Source organism: Prionailurus bengalensis, chromosome C1 (assembly GCF_016509475.1).
Source record: "Prionailurus bengalensis isolate Pbe53 chromosome C1, Fcat_Pben_1.1_paternal_pri, whole genome shotgun sequence".
Lineage (NCBI taxonomy): Eukaryota > Metazoa > Chordata > Mammalia > Carnivora > Felidae > Prionailurus > Prionailurus bengalensis.
In genome coordinates, this window is record NC_057345.1 from 149,608,327 (window position 1) to 149,626,739 (window position 18,413).

General features: G+C 35.3%; 1 protein-coding gene across 38 annotated transcripts in view; it reads right to left on the reverse strand.

The window, feature by feature from the left end:
- Window positions 1-18,413, reverse strand: part of BAZ2B (bromodomain adjacent to zinc finger domain 2B) — a 326,925-nt gene that overhangs the window by 42,506 nt on the left and 266,006 nt on the right. For all 38 annotated transcript variants that reach the window (XM_043576806.1, XM_043576805.1, XM_043576798.1 and 35 more), the window contains 6 exons: window positions 17,174-17,428; window positions 16,220-16,434; window positions 15,210-15,284; window positions 14,162-14,405; window positions 6,948-7,010; window positions 5,800-5,944 (listed from right to left, as the gene is read on the reverse strand). In XM_043576806.1, coding sequence (XP_043432741.1) covers window positions 5,800-5,944; window positions 6,948-7,010; window positions 14,162-14,405; window positions 15,210-15,284; window positions 16,220-16,434; window positions 17,174-17,428 — 997 coding nt within the window. The remainder of the gene's footprint in view (window positions 1-5,799; window positions 5,945-6,947; window positions 7,011-14,161; window positions 14,406-15,209; window positions 15,285-16,219; window positions 16,435-17,173; window positions 17,429-18,413) is intronic.

Sequence of the window (18,413 nt, forward strand, 5' to 3'; positions counted from 1 at the left end):
ATCCTAGATAACTTCAACTTTACAAGCTCAGGTGGCTGAGATTAATGTGGACCTTAGTCAAATCGAACAATATGTAATTGGTCTGGGGTAGGGCTCAGGTTTTGTGATTTTTTAAGGTTCTCATTTGATTCTTGTAGCTAAGGTCAAGTCAGTCATGGGGCACTTTATTGCTCTTAAGCTTCACCAAGGCTGTGCACCTCAGTGACTCACAATTTTACAATATTTTTTTCTGTAATTTTATAATTTTAAATTAAATCTCTAAAGATATATGCACCTTTATGTTTATTGCAGCATTTTTTAAAGTTTTTAAAAAAAATTCCAGTTAGTTAACATACAGTGTAATATTAGTTTCACGTGTATAATTTAGTGATTCAACACTTACATACAACAGCTGGTGCTCATAACAAGTGCACACCTAAATCCCCATCACCTAGTTAACCCAACTTCCCTAACCGCCTCCCTCTGGTAACCATCAGTTTGTTCTCTATAGTTAAGAGTTTGTTTCTTAGTTCGCTTCTCTCCCCACCACGCCCCCCCCCCCCCATGGTTGTTTGTTTTGTTTCTTAAATTCCACATAAGAGTGAAATCATATGGTATTTGTCTTTCTCTGACTTATTTGCTCAGCATAATACTCTCTAGCTCCATCCATATCATTGCAAATGGCAAGATTTCATTCTTTCTTATGACTAATATTCCACTTTGTGTGTGTGTGTATGTATAAAGAAGTGATATACATATCAGTTGATGGGCATCTGGACTCTTTCCATAAATTAGTTATTGTAGATAATGCTGCTATAAACATCAGGGTACATGTATCCCTTCGAATTAGTATTTTTGTATTCTTTGGGTAAATATCTAGTAGTGCAGTTGTTGGATTGCACAATTGTTTTATTTTTAACTTTCTGAGGAACCTCCATACTGTTTTTAACAGTGGCTGTACCAGTTTGCATTCCCAGCAACAGTGTAAGAGGGTTCCCCTTTGTCCACATCCTTGCCAATACTTGTTGTTTCTTGTTAATTTTAGCCATTCTGACAGGTGTGAGGTGATAGCTCATTGTAGTTTTGATTTGCATTTCTCTAATGATGAGTGATGCTGAGCATCTTTTCATTATCTGCCATCTGTATGTCTTCTTTGGAAAAATGTCTATTTATGTCTTCTGCCTATTTTTAAATTGGATTATTTGTTTTTTGAGTGTTGAGCTTTATAAGTTCTTTATATATTTTGTATAATAATCCTTTATCAGATCTGTCATTTGCAAACATCTTCTCCATTCTGTAGGTTGCCTTTTAGTTTTGTTGATTGTTTCCTTCACCATGCAGCTTTTTATTTTGAAGAAGTCCCAATAGTTTACTTTTGCTTTTGTTTCCCTTGCCTCAGGAGACATATCTAGTAAGAAGTTGCCAAAGCTGATGTCAAAGCTGATGTCAAAGAGGTTACTGCCTGTGTTCTCCTTTAGGATTTTAATGGTTTCCAGTCTCACATTTAGGTCTTTAATCCATTTTGAATTTATTTTCATGTATGGTCTAAGAAAGTGGTCCGGTTTCATTCTTTTACATGAAGCATTATTTTTAATAGCCTAGATATGGAAGCAATCCAAGTGTCCTTCAATAGATGAATGGACAAGAAGATGTGGATGGACAAGAAGATGAGCTATGCATACATACGCATGTGCACATGCATGTGCGCACACACACACACGCGCACACACACACACACAGGAATATTACTCAGCCATAAAAAAGAATGAAATCTAGGGTGCCTGGTTGGCTCAGTCGAGTTAAGTGTCTGACTCTGGCTCAGGTCATGATCTCACGGTTCATGAGTTTGAGCCCCACATCAGGCTCTGTGCTGACAGCTCAAAGCCTGGAGCCTGCTTCAGATTCTGTGTGTCTCTCTCTTTCTCTCTCTGCTCCTCCCCTGCTTGTGCTCTGTCTCTCTCTCAAAAAAAACATTACAATTAAAATTAAAAAAGAATGAACATTTGCCATTTGTAACAACATGGGTGGGCCTAGAAGGTACAATGCTAGGTGAAATAAGTCAGAGAAAGACAAATTCCATAGGGTTTCACTCATATGTGGAATTTAAGAATAAAAAAAAAAGAACAAAGAAAAAAACAGACAAACAAACAAACCTAGACTCTTAAATACAAAGAACAAACTGGTGGTTGCCAGAGTGGAGGTGGGTTGGGGGATGGATGAAATAAAGGGGATTAGGGTACACTTATTTTAATGGGCACTGAGTAATTTATAGAATTGTTGAATCATTATATTGTACACCTGAAACTAAAAACACTATGTTAATTATACTTAAATAAAAAAAATAGATTTCTACACTAAAACTTTTACTTAATTTCATACTTAACAAGATCCTCCTCTTGACTTTCCTGATTCAGTTTAAAATATCACAATTTTTCTTTTTTTTTAAATTTTTAAATGTTTAGTATTTATTTTTGAGAGAGAGAGTCAGAGTGAGAGTGGGGAAGTGGCAGAGAGAAAGAGGGACACACAGAATCCAAAGCAGCTCCAGGCTCCAAGCTGTCGGCACAGAGCCCAACGCGGGGCCCGAGCCCAAGAACTGCGAGATCATGACATGAATTGAAGTCAGACACTCAATGGACTGAGCCACCGAGGCACCCCAATATCACAATTTTTCTATTAAGGATTAATTCATCCAATTTTTCTCTGATTTCATTTTTCTTACATCACATTCAATCTTTCTTATAGCAATTCTACCTTCAAGATATCACACTCTGGGGGCACCCGGGTGGTTAAGCATTGGACTTCAGTTCAGGTCATGATTTCACGGTTTGTGAGTTCAAGCCCCACATTGGGCTCCCTGCTGTCAGCACGGAGCTGTCTTGGGATCCTCTGTCCTCCTCTCTTTCTGCCCCTCCCTATCACTCTCTCTCTCAAAAAGAAATAAACATTAAAAAAAAAGATATCATGGTCTTCCCATGTTTCTTGTTTGTACTTGAGCTTAGGGCCTCCCTACTTTTTTTCTAGGCTACTAGAGTGATCCCACGACTGATTTCTCTGCCCCCTTTCTCCTCAATCCAATGTGTACTTTGCTCCAGATTATTATTTTAGCATAGTTCCCCTGCCTATATTACTCTCTGCCTTCAAGACCTCACAGTCTAGTGCCAGAAATGGCCATGTATGCCAAAAATTGTAAATTATTAAAGTAGGCTATATAACATTTTCCTGGTTTGAGTATTTTAAAGCACTTTGTGTTTATTCCTTTGACTACCTCCAACTTCATTCACTCTCTGGTTTGCAAAGTCCTAACTTTTCTTAGAGTTGCCTTTGGGGCCACCCCTGGAATGAAAAACAAGTGTATAGGATATAGGTCTAACTGTAAAGGCTAGGAGTTCCCCAAATACATCAACCAGAACAATTCTGGTTTTGTTAGATATTGGGGTTCTGCATAAGATTTGTAAAATTTTAAACAATTTATTTAAACAAAAACAAAAACAAAAATAAAATCTCAGTTAACTCATTTCTTCCACCCCTCCCCCTAACCTCTGGCAACCACCAATCTGTTCTTCGTATCTATAACCTTGGTTTTCTTTTCATTATTTTTTTAGATTACACATATAAGACAGATCATATGGTATTTGTCTTTCTCTGATTTATTCCACTTAGCATAATGTCCTCAAGGTTTATCTATCTTGTGGCAAATAGCAAGATTTTATTCTTTTTTATGGCTGGGTAATATTCTACATGAGGTGTGTGTGTGTGTGTGTGTGTGTGTGTGTGTGTAGACCCTACCATTTTAATCCATTCATTCACTGATGGACACTTAGGTTGTTTCTATATCTTGGCTACTGTGAATAATGCTGCAGTGAAATGGGGGTGGATATATCTTTTTGAGTTAGTGTTTTCATTTTCTTTGGATAAATACCCAGAAGTGGAATTGCTACATCATATGGTAGTTCCATTTTTAATTTTTTGAAGACCCCTCATATTCTCTTCCATTGTGGCTGCACCAATTTACATCTCTACCAATAGTGCATAAGGTTCCCTTTTTTTCACATTGTCACCAACATCTGTTATTTCTTGTCTTCTTGATACTAGCCATTCTAACAGGTGTGAGGTGAGATCTCATTGTGGTTTTGATTTGCATTTCTCTGATGATTAGTGATGTTGAGCACTTTTCATATGCCTTTTGGCCATCTGTATGTTTTCTCTGGAAAAATGTCTCTTCAGATCTTCTGCCCATTTTTAAATCAGGTCATTTTTCTGCTTTGAGTCACATGAGTTCTTTACATATTTTGGTTATTGGTACCTTATCAGATATATGATTTATAAATATCTTCTCCCACTCAGTAGATTACCTGTTCATTTTGCTGATGGTTTCCTTTGCAGTGCAATAACTTTTTAGACCAATGTAGTCCCACTTACTTATTTATTACTATTTTTTCCATGCTTAAAATATTTTTATTTTAAAATATTTTATGTGAACAGTTAAAAAAGGAACCCATCACACTATTCTGTTGAATCAACAGGCTGACCCATCTACATCAATTTTTAAAAACAAGTACAATGCAATTGAAGCTTCCATGTACCCTCCCTGATACCATTAGCAACTCCCTGCCCTGGAAAGGCAAGGGGTAACTTTCACATATAATTACAATACATGATTTTATACTCTTACTTCATGTAATTTGAAGCCATAGGAAATATATTACTGTGTAAAACACTGCTTACTATATGCCAACAATGCTTAAATGCCAGCCACAACTTTAAGTACTTTACACGCATTATTAACTGCCCTCCTGCAAAAGATTTTTATTTTAAAAAGTTGTTGCTAAAAACAACTACTTTATAAAATTTTGGGTCTGGACATCGCTGTGATTAATCAAATCCCTCTTTCCACTGGACTGTTAAAGTATTACAATGCATGGATTTTGTTTTATCTATCTTTCAACCTCCTGCAGTGCCTATAAATGCCTGGCATTAAATGGGTATTCAAAAAAAAAGTGTTAAAAGAAGTTTTGGCCTGCATGCATCACCATGGAACCATAGCTATATCCTGAAACTTGTAAGCACTGGCATAATACTCTCAGTGCCATCAGAATTTAAACATTTGGAAACACTCAAACTTATAGTTCTGAAAAGTTCACTTCAAGACCATTTATCCAACACATAAATGCACTGGGTACTGAGTTAGTTAATATAACACAAGTGGAGACAGCAAGAAAATAGCCTAAAGGTAAAAATAAATAAATAAATAAATAAATAAATAAATAAATAAATAATAAAAAAAATAAAAAATAAAAATCAAGGATTGTGAAGTTTAACACAAAACTCAAGAAAGAAAAAGGTTTAATGGAGAAGGAAGTGATCATAAATTTCAGACATGAACAAGATTTCAAGATGAATGAGATTATGATAAGGGTCTTACTTTAAGGGAGTTATTTCCAGGGATACTGGCAGGATGGACACTTTTTGCAAAGGTTAAAGAATAAAACACATATTAAAAAATTTGACAATGGGAAGGGAGAAAAAATAGAGAAGCAGCTATAAAGGAAAATACAGGGAAAGATCTTTGTCCACTAAGTAAGAAAAGAACAGTTTATGTGTGATGTCAGAAAGAGTGACAGAAGAGAAATCATGAACACAGAGGAAATATTTATCAGTGAAAGAGGCATGAGTTCAAAAGGAAGGGGAAACAAGGTTTTACACTGTTTATCCATAAAGCAAATTTGATTGTGGAAGCACAAACTATAGTGAAGAAGTAACATGGTTTTTCGAAGTATGGTTTTTGATATTATTTTGTAACAGATTAATAGTTCCTACCTTCACCACTCTCCATGCCTTCTACAAAAATCCCCCCACATTGGGGAAGAATCCAGTACCGGCGTCTGTAACGATCCTGGCCAAACATCATCGAACGCAAAGAGTGAGAAGCGTCAAAGAGCTTCCTTCTGTACTGACTCTGTTGCTGTTAAAAAATGATGCATATAATTAAGCTATGGGTGTCAAGTGCTTTAAAAATTAATATAAAAATGACTTTATGCTTATTATGCCTTTACTAAACAGATAAATTTCACTACTGGGAACAGACAGCAAAAGAGCTAAATATTCTATGACTGACTTCAATTTCAGTAACACTTAATATAGTTAGTAATTATTTTGAAAGTAATTGGAATAGTCTTGTTACCATGGATTAAAAAGATGTTTTATTTTACCAGTTATCTTATAGTAAAGCAAATCTTAAGCTTGGTAGTAAACTATGTGATCAACTATTTTACTGGCCAGAACAAACTGGCTCAGTTCTATTGAGTATATAGTGTATAACAAATAACTCTCACAACATATGTAATTGACCGTATCTGTATTTGCTTATTTTTATACTCATACTGTAAACCTAAGCAACAAATTGCTAAATTTTGGGATAAATTTGGGATGAATCTAACATTGATATAATATACAGGTATCTCATAACATTAATCTCATAATACTAATACTTTTAAAAATACATCTTTTTTACAGAAGTCCATTTGAAACTTCACTAATACTACTGAAATTCAATTTTCAATTGAATTTTTAAAATCATAAGTATGTAAATATGTAATTTATAAATCCAGTGCAAATATAATCCACAAATATAGTAATGTAGAATAAAACGTAAGATGCTGAAACTATTACCATGACATTTGATTGAATTTTAAAAACAATTACTTTCAAGAAATAAAACAATGCACTTATGCTATTTTGTATTTAGATGAAGAGCTGAAGAATATAGGCCCTGGTTAAGTTTAGGCTTTTAACCTTGTTATTAAACTTTTAAGGTTTAATTGTGAGAATGTTTCTAGAGCTCCTCATTTTACTTATTTATAAAAAAACTTATTTTTATGTTAGCAGCCAGAAAAACTAATCCCATACAAGGTGGATCTTTAAAACACTGCAAAAAAGATGTTAGCTGTAATCTGAAAAGTGCTTACTTTACTCAGTTTTTCAATCTGTTTTTCTAGCTCTTCAACACTTGCTGCTTGGTCACCTTCATCCTATACATAACAAAATACATATCATTTACCTGTTTTTAAGATTTATTTAATCAATCAGTCAGCAAATATATAATGAAAGTCTTCTATATGCAAGGTACTATAATATGTATATGGAAATGAGTAAGATTCAGTTGTTGTTCTTTATAAATTAATAATCTGGTAGGGAGACAAATAAAACATTAACACTAAAAAATGAAAACCACCAAATAGTAGGGAGCTATAAGGCTCTCAAGACAGGTAGAGATTAAGAGTCATGGAGTTCAGGGGAGGGAGAGATTTATTCTAGTGGGAATCTATACTAAGAATCTATACTTAGAAGAATCTATACTAAGAAGTTGTGTTTTTTTAAATATGAAATTTATTGTCAAATTGGTTTCCATACAATCAGTGCTCATCCCAATAGGTGCCCTCCTCAATGCCCATCACCCACCCTCCCCTCCCTCCCAACCCCCATCAACCCTCAGTTTATTCTCAGTTTTTAAGAGTTTCTTATGCTTTGGCTCTCTCCCTCTCTAACTTTTTTGTTTGTTTGTTTCCTTCCCCTCCCCCATGGTCTTCTGTTAAGTTTCTCAGGGTCCACATAAGAGTGAAAACATATGGTATCTGTCTTTCTCTGTATGACTTACTTCACTTAGCATAACACTCTCCAGTTCCATCCACGTTGCTACAAAAGGAATACAGGAGTGCTGATGCATAGGGGCACTTGTACCCCAATGTTTACAGCAGCACTTTCAACAATAGCCAGATTATGGAAAGAGCCTAAATGTTCATCTACTGATGAATGGATAAAGAAATTGTGGTTTATATACACAATGGAATACTACTTGGCAATGAGAAAGAATGAAGAAGTTGTGTTTTAATCAGCTACTGAAGAATACTTAGGAATTGACTGATCAGAGAAAAAAGGGCAGGGCATTCCAGAAAAAGTCTGGCATATCATGACCTCAAAGGTCCATCAAGAGATAAGGTGGGAGATGAGGAAAGGATGAGTTTAGGGCTAACCTATCAGAGCTGTAAATGCTTGTCAATGGACAATGATATCCCTCAAGGGCCATTAAATATCAGAACTATGTTTTTTATAAAGATTAATCTGATAACAGTTACGAGATGGCCTAGAGCAGGGAAAGGACTAGAACTGTTAAATCTCATTAGTAGATTCCTGCAATGATTCAAGAGGGAAGGAGAATGTGGGCCTTGCTAGGGTCAAGGAAATAGAAAAGGAGAAAAGCAAATGGATATAAGAGACATTACATAATTAACACTGCTAAGTCCTGACAACTCATGGATAGGAGGCAGAGAAGGGTGAGGGAGATGAAGGAAGGAGTAAACTATGATGTTCAGGCTTTACATCTGGGGACTGCAAAAATCTTAGTACCATTAATCAAGTCATTTTTAGAGCAAAGAAGGCATGTTACATTTTGAACACATTGAGCTTTTAGAAGAAAAATAATCTCTACTATAATTTCATAAATGGGAAGTATATATGTGACTATGAATTTCTTTCATTCTAGAAAATAAATATAGGAAAACTTGCCCCAAATTATATGTTTGAGAGGAAAAGCATGAAATAATAGAAGGTATATGTGCTTCTTTGAATCTCAGCTGCACTACTTTATGTAGGCCAAGTACTTAACTCTTCAAAGACTATTCTGTAATCTGTAAATTGATGATAACATTATCCGTGATATGGGATTTTTGTGAGAACTAAACAAGAAACAGATCTGAAACAACTGGCATAGTTCCTGGCATCTAATAAATAAATACAGTTACCCTCCTTCTTTCTGAAAATTGTACTTTAATGAGAAGATGCAGATACATCTTAGGACAAAAAAAAAACCACTTTGATATTCACTTTCTATAAGCATTTTTACAAAGGTACACCGTCACCAACCACTCATGAACAGATATTTCTAGACCAGTATGGTTATCTCCCCAATACAAGGAAGTGAAAGGAAAATCATGTTAGTTTTACCATTACCCATCATTTATCCACCCCTTATCCAAATCAAGTGAACCAAATTATAGAAGCATTTAGGCATATTAATTGTGCTAATAGTAACAGGATTTCTATTTGGGATTAAAAGAAACCTAAAATCCTTAAATCTTGACTCTCAGAGACATATTTACATATCTATATAATTCTAAATCAATCTTTTGACCAGAGGATAAATGTTTGATAATGTGCTTATGTAAAAATACAATTCAATCAATAGGTATTTGAAATAAGACATGGAAGTAGCTATCTCAGCCAAATTAACTAACTGCTATTTCTTTTTTTTTTAATGTTTTTTTTTTTCAACGTTTTATTTATTTTTTTTTGGGACAGAGAGAGACAGAGCATGAACAGGGGAGGGGCAGAGAGAGAGGGAGACACAGAATCTGAAACAGGCTCCAGGCTCTGAGCCATCAGCCCAGAGCCTGACGCGGGGCTCAAACTCACGGACCGCGAGATCGTGACCTGGCTGAAGTCGGACGCTTAACCGACTGCGCCACCCAGGCGCCCCAACTAACTGCTATTTCTAAGACTCTTCCTATGATGAAAAGGGAGTAAACTGTCTACTGAAGTTTTACTTAAAGGAGCTTTTGGCTTATAGTCCTTATAATTTTAAGAGACACGAAGGAACTTGAAAGACCAGAGAGAAAGGCAATGACAAAATTAAGAACACAGAATCTATCCCTGCCATGGTTCTCCATGGTTTTTATCCAAAGAGAGGGCCATTATTTGTCCCTATATATTGAAGGTTAATTGTCCACATAACCTTACATCCTAAAATGTGAGGTTAAAGTTCACAAAGGTTTCAACACAAATCTAAGTATTAGGGATATTCCATGTGTTGAAGGAATCAAGAGTGAGAAAAGAGAATCATAGCTGAGACAAAAGGCAGGATTTTCTATGACTTAGTCAAGGGCAGGATTTTCTAACTGAAAGAGGTCATGTGGGCCTCTGCAATTAATCCTCTAAGGAGTATAACTACTGACATGAACTATACTTTAAATAAGAGGCCACATACGTTTTTGGAGGAATAATGTGCCTATCAGTCAGATTCACTTAAATAGTTAAACTTTTATTAAATAGGAAATTGATAAGTGGCTGCCAGTTCTTCAATATAAAGAATAGCTCTCAAATCATTTAAAGGAAATGCTAATTTCGCTTCTTAGGTCCTAAAATATTTATTATTTTTAAAAGCTTTTAAACTGTTTTCTCACATGAATAACAAGATATACATTTTCCAGGGTTTTGATCAATGAAAACTTACTATCTAATTAACTCTATAATTCAACACTCATAAAAAAATAAAGTACTACTTTAAATAATACATCTGGTCTAAAAAACATTAATGATGATTTTTAAATAATTAATAATGATTTTTAAATCCTCCTTTAAAGAAAAAAGAAATGGATAGTTTGTTAATTTTCCATGTGAGAAAAGAAAGCTAGACAAAACAAATAATTTCTGTAAATAAACTCTAATTTAGTGGGATAACTACCCAGTAGAATACACTGAAATCCCACTAGAGAATTTTAAAATTTATGAGAGTTAACATTGTAAAGCAATTTATACCATTAAGTGCTGAAGAGTGATACTAATTCTATGAAAAGGTGATTAATATTGGTCAGAAAGGTTTAATTCCTGCTATGGAGACAGCTCCACCTGGCAAATGAAGCAGATTGGTTATAAATGGTATCTTTTGTTTGAGTAATTACAATTCTGATATCCAAATTATATACCCTTCACATTATTTGTCACAGCATGAAACATACGATCAAGTGGTTTCAAAACTACAACATTATGAAATAATTGATTTATGCAAGGAATCTCAATGCAGTCTCTTTTCCGGATTGGTACTCAAAGAAGTAAAGCTTATTCTAGTGATTTTTATCATTTTGGTTTAAATATAAGATGGAGAAGAATTTATGAAAACATTTTGCATGTATGCTGTTTTTACTTAAGGGAACTGTATAGCATATCATCTTGTTAATTCCTCCACATTATCCAGATGCAGTCAAAATTTTGATTCAGTAATTTATCATTGGTCTTGATTAGACATTATTTTCACACATTCCATCAATAAATTCATCCCTCTAAGTCTTTTTTCTTTAATTCTCCAGCAGTACTTAGTTGATGCAGGAAAGGAAAATAGTTCTTTCTAGACTTTCTTAGCTAAATACTCCTGACATTGAGGGCAGAAGGAATGGTTGACGGTAAATTCTTTTTTGAGTGCCATTCTGCAGCCTTATCAATATTTCTAGCATTCCTTATTGGTAAAAGGTAAACCTCAACCTGTATCTTCCTCTTATACATGTCCATTTCTGTGGCTTATGGTAGTTTCCCTTAAACACACACACACACACACACACACACACACACACACACACACCCCTCTATGGCCTTGCCTTCTTTTCTGTAGGCAACTCTTCAAAGCTAGCCCATCCACCTTGACTGAATCCCCTCCAAAATCATTAGGGACCTTACACCATTAAATATTTTCTTCTCTTTATTCTTCAACCCCCCATTCCATTTTATTGACTCCTTCCCTTCAACCAAAAATTATCTCACGTCTTTCACATCTGAAAAATCCTTGGTCTTAGGAACTACCCTTTCTGCTAAGTCACAATGCTTAAAGCAGTCATATTCACTTTCTCACTTTCTAATTTTTCTCAGTCACAGCCTGGCTTCTGCTCCCATTCCTCTAATGAAACTGTGCTGGCTTTGGTTACCAATGGCATCTATGTTACCAAATCCAGAGAACACTCTCAGTCTTAACAGCACTAGATTCCTGCTGCCTTAACACTGTTTATCACTCCCTCCTTTTTGAAATGCTTAATTTTCTGGGCTTTTATTACTACATGACTAGAAAAGAGTTAACGTTATGGGTCTGCCTGCTATCCTTTGAAAGGATGCTCACAAGTTTGGCCCTTGGTGTCTGGGAACTTGGATTTTGAAGGGTTTCCTTCATTCTGATAAGACTGGCTCACTAAACTGATATAACAATATGGGTCATACTTTTCTTCTGTGAGTCCGGAATTTTGGCACATGCTATGCAGGGGGTGCCCATGTGACAGGCCTCGGTAAAAACACTGGGCATCAAGTCTCTAATGGGCTGCCCTAGTATACAACATATTTCTCATATGTCCCAACTTATTGCTGGAAGAATTAAGCCCATTCTGTGTCACTCCCCTAGGAAAAGACTTTTAGAAACTTGAGCCTGGTTTTCTCTGGATTTTGGCCCATATGGCCTTTTTTCTTTGCTGGTTGTGCTTCGTTCCTTTTGTTGTAAGAATTCATAGGCATAGCATGACTAGATTCTGAGTTCTGTGAGCTCTCCTACTGAATCACAGATTCTGGAGGTGGTCTTGGGGATCCTTGACCCCCTATAGAAGTCTTCTACCTCACTGACTATTCCTTCTTCAGCAAAAAGCCTTGTGAGATCTTAAATATTGACGTTCCCTGGGGTTCCAACCTCAGTCCACTACTCTTTTCACTAAATCAATCCTCCTGTGAAAACTTATCTACCTTACGACTTTAAATTATTGTTTAAATGCTAATAACTCCCAGATCTATATTTTAAAGACTAACTTCTTCAGGCTTCAGGTTTTTTAAGTTGATGTATTTGACAGAAAGAGAGAGAGAGAGAGAGAGAGAGAGAGAGAGAGAGAGAGAGAGAGAGGAGGAAGAGGCAGAGAGAGGAGATGGAGAGAGAGAGAATCCCAAGCAGGCTCCTCATGATATGGGACTCAAACCCACAAACTGTGAGATCATGACCTGAGCTGAAATGAAGAGTCCGATGCTCAACTGACTGAGCCATTCAGGTACCCCTGGGCTTCAGATTCTTAAATCCAACTGACTTCTCAAGTTCTGCATAGGCACCTCCAATTCAACACATCTAAAATAAGCCTACCATATTTCCTATCTTCAACTATCTGTACTTCCTCCCCTCCTCCTCTATCATCTATTTACTCTGCTTCTCCTGATTTCTCTCAGTTAATGGCAACAATATCATGCAGTCTCCCAAGCCAGATAGTTGGGAATCAATCCTTCCCCTCTGTCAATCTACACAGCCCATCTTCAAATACTACTCATTCTTCCCACTGAGTATTTATTGAGTCCTTTCCTCCTTCTTCATCCCAACTACCATTGGTCTAGTTTCAGACCCCCTCACAATTCATCTAAACTATGGCAATATCTCCTGACTGATCTTCCCACCTCTGATCTTGCCCTACCCAAATCTATATCTATATTCCACTATATATAGTCACTTAAAACTCAAGTCTGACTATGCAACTGCTTCACTTATAACCCTTCAATGGTTCCTATCACCAAAAAAAGTATAAAAGCCTAGTTCACAGCTATTGGATAGGAGCCTGTCTAGTACCATTGAAGCACTTGTAATTCCCTTAAAGCAAAAAAGCATGTTGTGGTTTCAAGCTTCTGTGCCTCATGCTGTTCTCTCTGCCTGGCACATTTCTACAGATTCTTCCCCAGGCAACATGGAGCCCACTTTGTAGCCTCAGCTAATGAGTCCACAAAGCCTTTGTGAGAATTTAGTCCTCCAAAGGTTAAATGCCCTTCCTTTGTACTGTATAGTACATTGTAAATACTGCAATCAAGTCAGTGAACACTTAACACATTACATTTGGTTACTGCAAATCTTCCTCAATGAGAACATAAAATGAGAGGGGATTTTCAGTGTCTTAATCATCTTTGGTCAAAAGTGGCCAGAGCTAGGCACATAATAAACTGGTATTTAAGAAATATATCAATCTCACTAAACCTGACAACACTTTTAAGGCATGAAGAATTTTACAAATGTAAGATATGATGCTAATAGATAAAAGAGAATACCTGAAATTAAGAATCCACCTAGTTCTCCGGAGAATGCTCAAATCATTACATAAAAAGAAAAACCTCACTTCTTTTATTCAGTATAAGTGCCTTCTATGTGTAGGCACTGTATTCAATAGCGACCTGATTATCACAAAAAGCTGTGTGAGGTGAATATTGTAACATACAGTTTTCAGAGGAAGAAACTGAGGCCGGTAATTGTCAAAATGGAGTCTGAACACAAATCCATTGGACTCCAAATTCTGTGTTATTGTCCCAATATGTTGTGCAATATTAGTTGAGTTTAAAATCAACCTAATTTGATTACCTCATCTTCACAGATATCAGTCTTCTTTCCTTTTTTGTCTTCTTTATCTTCTTCATCCTCATCATCTTCATCAGCTTGTTCATCACTATCATCGTCATCATCATCATCAAAATCACTGTCTCCTCCCTTCCTTCTTCGTTTGCGTCCTGGTGTGGGGGTGCCCAATGGATGCTGTTCTTCTCCAAGATCAATGCCACCTGACGTGTCTCTTTTGCCTGTTTTCTTAGCATGAATGATTCTGAGCCTTTAAATATGAAAAAAAATGATGATATGGAAGAAAAGCCTTCTCTCTGTATTTTTTAAAAAACATGAGTTTTAAATAAAAATACCATAAGGTATTTTTGCCAGTAAGGAATAAATCAATGACAGTGAAAATTGGAATTAAGGAAATTTAACAAATATGTTTCCTGAAATTATAGGATATATTAACTTTCAAGAATTATTCAGGATATCCCTTTGGAATTAGAACACATTTAAAAAAATAAAACTTAGAAGGCTGAAAAGATTAACTCTAGCAATGGCCAAGTGATAATTCCTGATCTCATACTATCAGACTGAATAAATTTCAATTCAAATTACTGCAAAGAAACTACCCTTTTAACATAGAAGTTGCATAATTTCCTGGCAGGAGGCTAATTAGGTTTTAATGCTGAATACATTTGGATATGTTAGATGCTCTGTAAAAGCAAACTTTAATTAGAAAGCAATTTTTAAAAAGAAGTAGTTCCAAACAGATTCTATTTATGACAAAAGCAACCGGATGGCAACAACAATCTTAGAAAATGTGATTGTTTGACTTCTTTGAAATAAAGATAAATGGACTGTCTTCTAAGTTTGAAGAATATGAGCTTAATGAATCTCATTATATCTCTTGTCCATTGTAAATTCTGACCCTGAGTTTCATTAATTTCACATCTCATCTTAATTAAGCTGTAACTTTTCTAATTCTTAGATGAAGTTAAAATTCTATCTTTGCAATTTCTATGTTTTACAGGGGAATTTGTACAAATGAAAACCAGTAAACTAATTTTAATAAAACAGGACTTACTTGCGAAGTTTACCTTCTACTACCCATTTATCTCTCCTCAGGTTTGACATATAATCAATGTTCTTGTCAATTTCACTGTCAATGCAAAAATTCATTAGAAGACATAAATTAATCAATTATGTGAAACTTTGATAATTTGATTTGGTAATAAGCAAATTGATAGTTTTTCAGTTAGTAAAAATAATGATTGCCTATGAATAGCAAAAATAATTGAAAATTATATTAATACATTATCATAGCTTAGAGACATAGAGAAAACTTAAGATGTCCAATAATGGTAGAAATGCATGGCTCCAAAATATTTTGATTGATCCTTTTCATACAAAGGTAAAAGACTAAAACTAACATATTTAAATCTGTAAATAACAAATAGCAAGAACAAGATGAACATGGATTCATTCACCAAATCTTGAAATACTAGAGTGGAGAACTTACTTTGACTGTTGAATGAGGTTAAGTACTTTAAAAAAAAGCACAAATAAATTGATAAACTAAAATTATTAATATTGAATTAGCACATAATAAAATAAAAAGTAGCCAGGTAATTCTAGGAATGTCTTACTAAGGAAAATCAGGTAGTCATCTATGATTGAAAGATGTCAAAAAAAGAAAAATTCTGGATTCTTTCATTGGTGCTGGATTCTGGCACCACAGCAAAAATAAAAAAGCAAGACAAAACATTTTTACATTTCCATATATAATTAACAAAATTATTATATAAACAAAAGACTATATTTATAGTCTTTTAAATATAGTTTAAAATAAATATAGTTTATTATATAAACAAAGACTATATTCAGTATGATCCCAATTTTTTAATAGACTTCAAAGAAATACATTAAGATATTATTAGCAGTAATTATCTCTGAATGGTAAGATTAACTGTAATTGTTTTCTTTGTGTTACTCTGTAATGTCAAACTTTCTGTAAGAAAATTTGTATTACTTTGTGATTAGACAAACTCAAAACAGAAAAGAATCACCAACGGAAAAGTCTGGGTATATGCTTACCTCACCACACTCTTACTGCATGCCAGTTCATTGATCAGGAAAGCCAAGACTGAGGCTTTCTGTGCTGGAGTATGAGCCTGAAAAGCTTTGGTTTTCAGGCTTTCCGTAAGCTCAGTTTGTCCACAATGGGCTTCCATAAAAATCTGCAAGATCTCTGAAACATTGTCTCGGTTCACACCAACATTCAGCAAATGTTCTCCAAGAGCTGTTTTGGCCTATAAAAGTTTGGCATTTTTATCAGTATTGATCGTAGCCATTCGTAACATAAAAACAGTAAGATTTTAAAATATCGATATCACATGATATAGATATTACTGACAAGGACTTTATTCACATTCGATCAGTAGCGCTGTGGGGAGTAGGTTCCAGAGCACTAGAACTGTGGTGTCATGGGTTCTATTGCCTGCTATACTGAATGGATAGGGAAATGGAGGAGTAATTAACAGGCACATCTGGGAGCTTCTCACTGTACAACATACCAAATGTGTATCTTAGTTGAAATTAAGATAAATTTTAATGTATTGGGTATCCACTGAGCACTACAGAGTTTTCATGTGCTGGTCTGTAGATGCTTTGATTAGCCTGAGTTATTCACAGTGATTCAGAGAGAACACAGTATAGTTTTGGAAAGCACGCATAAGTTCTAATTGCTTTATGAATTATGAATCCTGTTTTGTTTAATATCACATGGGTATTTCCTTAAGTCAACTTGGTTTTTGCTGTCAGCTAGAGAAAAAGAGGAATTTGGGAATGATCTATATTCCTTAGGTTCTGTGAATCAGATTTTTCTAGGTTTGTACCAATTTAACCTGAAGCAAATCTACATTTAACTCAGTGAGACATGTGGAAAAAAACTGGATCAGTCTATACAACCTTCTGCTAACATGCTAACACCAGCTAACAATTCACGGATAGTACAAATTTTAAAAAAATTTATATTTTGTTTTTTTTTACCTTGTATCCTGTAATTAGACCTGGATCACATACAGCAGCTGAGAGGAGCCTCACAAGCAAGTCTTGTACTTCACCCATGCTGTCCCCTATATTTAGCAATCCCTCTTGAAGAACACTCAGGTTTGGAACATCAATATTCACATCAAAGCCCAAAACTTTACCAAAGTTTCGTAAGAACTGCACCACCATGAGACAGTCTGAAAATGTACTTCCAGAGAGAACAAGTCCTGGAATACGAGGCAAATCTGGCAAAGGCTGAAAATAAAATAAAATAAAATAAAATAAAATAAAATAAAATAAAATAAAATAAATAATAAATAATTTAAAAGCCATGGTTTCATATCTTCTGAGGTAAAACAGGTTGCTATCTTTCTTTTTCCTGTATTATACCAGTGATTTTCCCTCTGGATTTTAAATCCCCTGGGGGCATTTCTACAACCCCATGGTATTAAGTATAGATAGGTTCTTTTTTTTTTTTTTTTAATTTTTTTTTCAACATTTATTTATTTTTGGGACAGAGAGAGACAGAGCATGAACAGGGGAGGGGCAGAGAGAGAGGGAGACACAGAATCGGAAACAGGCTCCAGGCTCTGAGCCATCAGCCCAGAGCCCGACGCGGGGCTCGAACTCACGGGCCGCGAGATCATGACCTGGCTGAAGTCGGGCGCTTAACCGACTGCGCCACCCAGGCGCCCCTATGTATAGATAGGTTCTTGATTGCAAGTAACCAACAATAAATTTTGGTTGAACTCAACATGAACTTAGATTTCTGCAAAAGAGAACACTAACTTTAATTAACTTACATATTTATAAAACATAGTTTATATAGCTAGAGCAAAAATTAGATAACATAAGGAACAATTTTGGGGTGCCTGGGTGGCTCAGTCGGTTAAGCAACTTACTCTTGATCATGGCTTAGGTCACGATCTCATGATTCATGGGTTTGAGCCCCGCATCTGTGCTGAAAGCATTGAGCCTACCTGGGATTCTCTCTCTCTCTCTGCCCCTCCCCCCACTTGCTCTCTTTCTCTCTCAGAACAAATAAAAATAAACGTAAAAAAAAAGAAACATTTAATTCAGAGACTTTTTTCTTGAATCTTATCATACACACACATTTCCATATGATTCTAAAAATGTATATGACAAAGCTAACAAAAGTAAGGCTTAAAATGAACATATATTTGATACAGTGCATATGGATTTAAATAAAAAGAAAGATGCAGAAAGATAAAGCTCATTT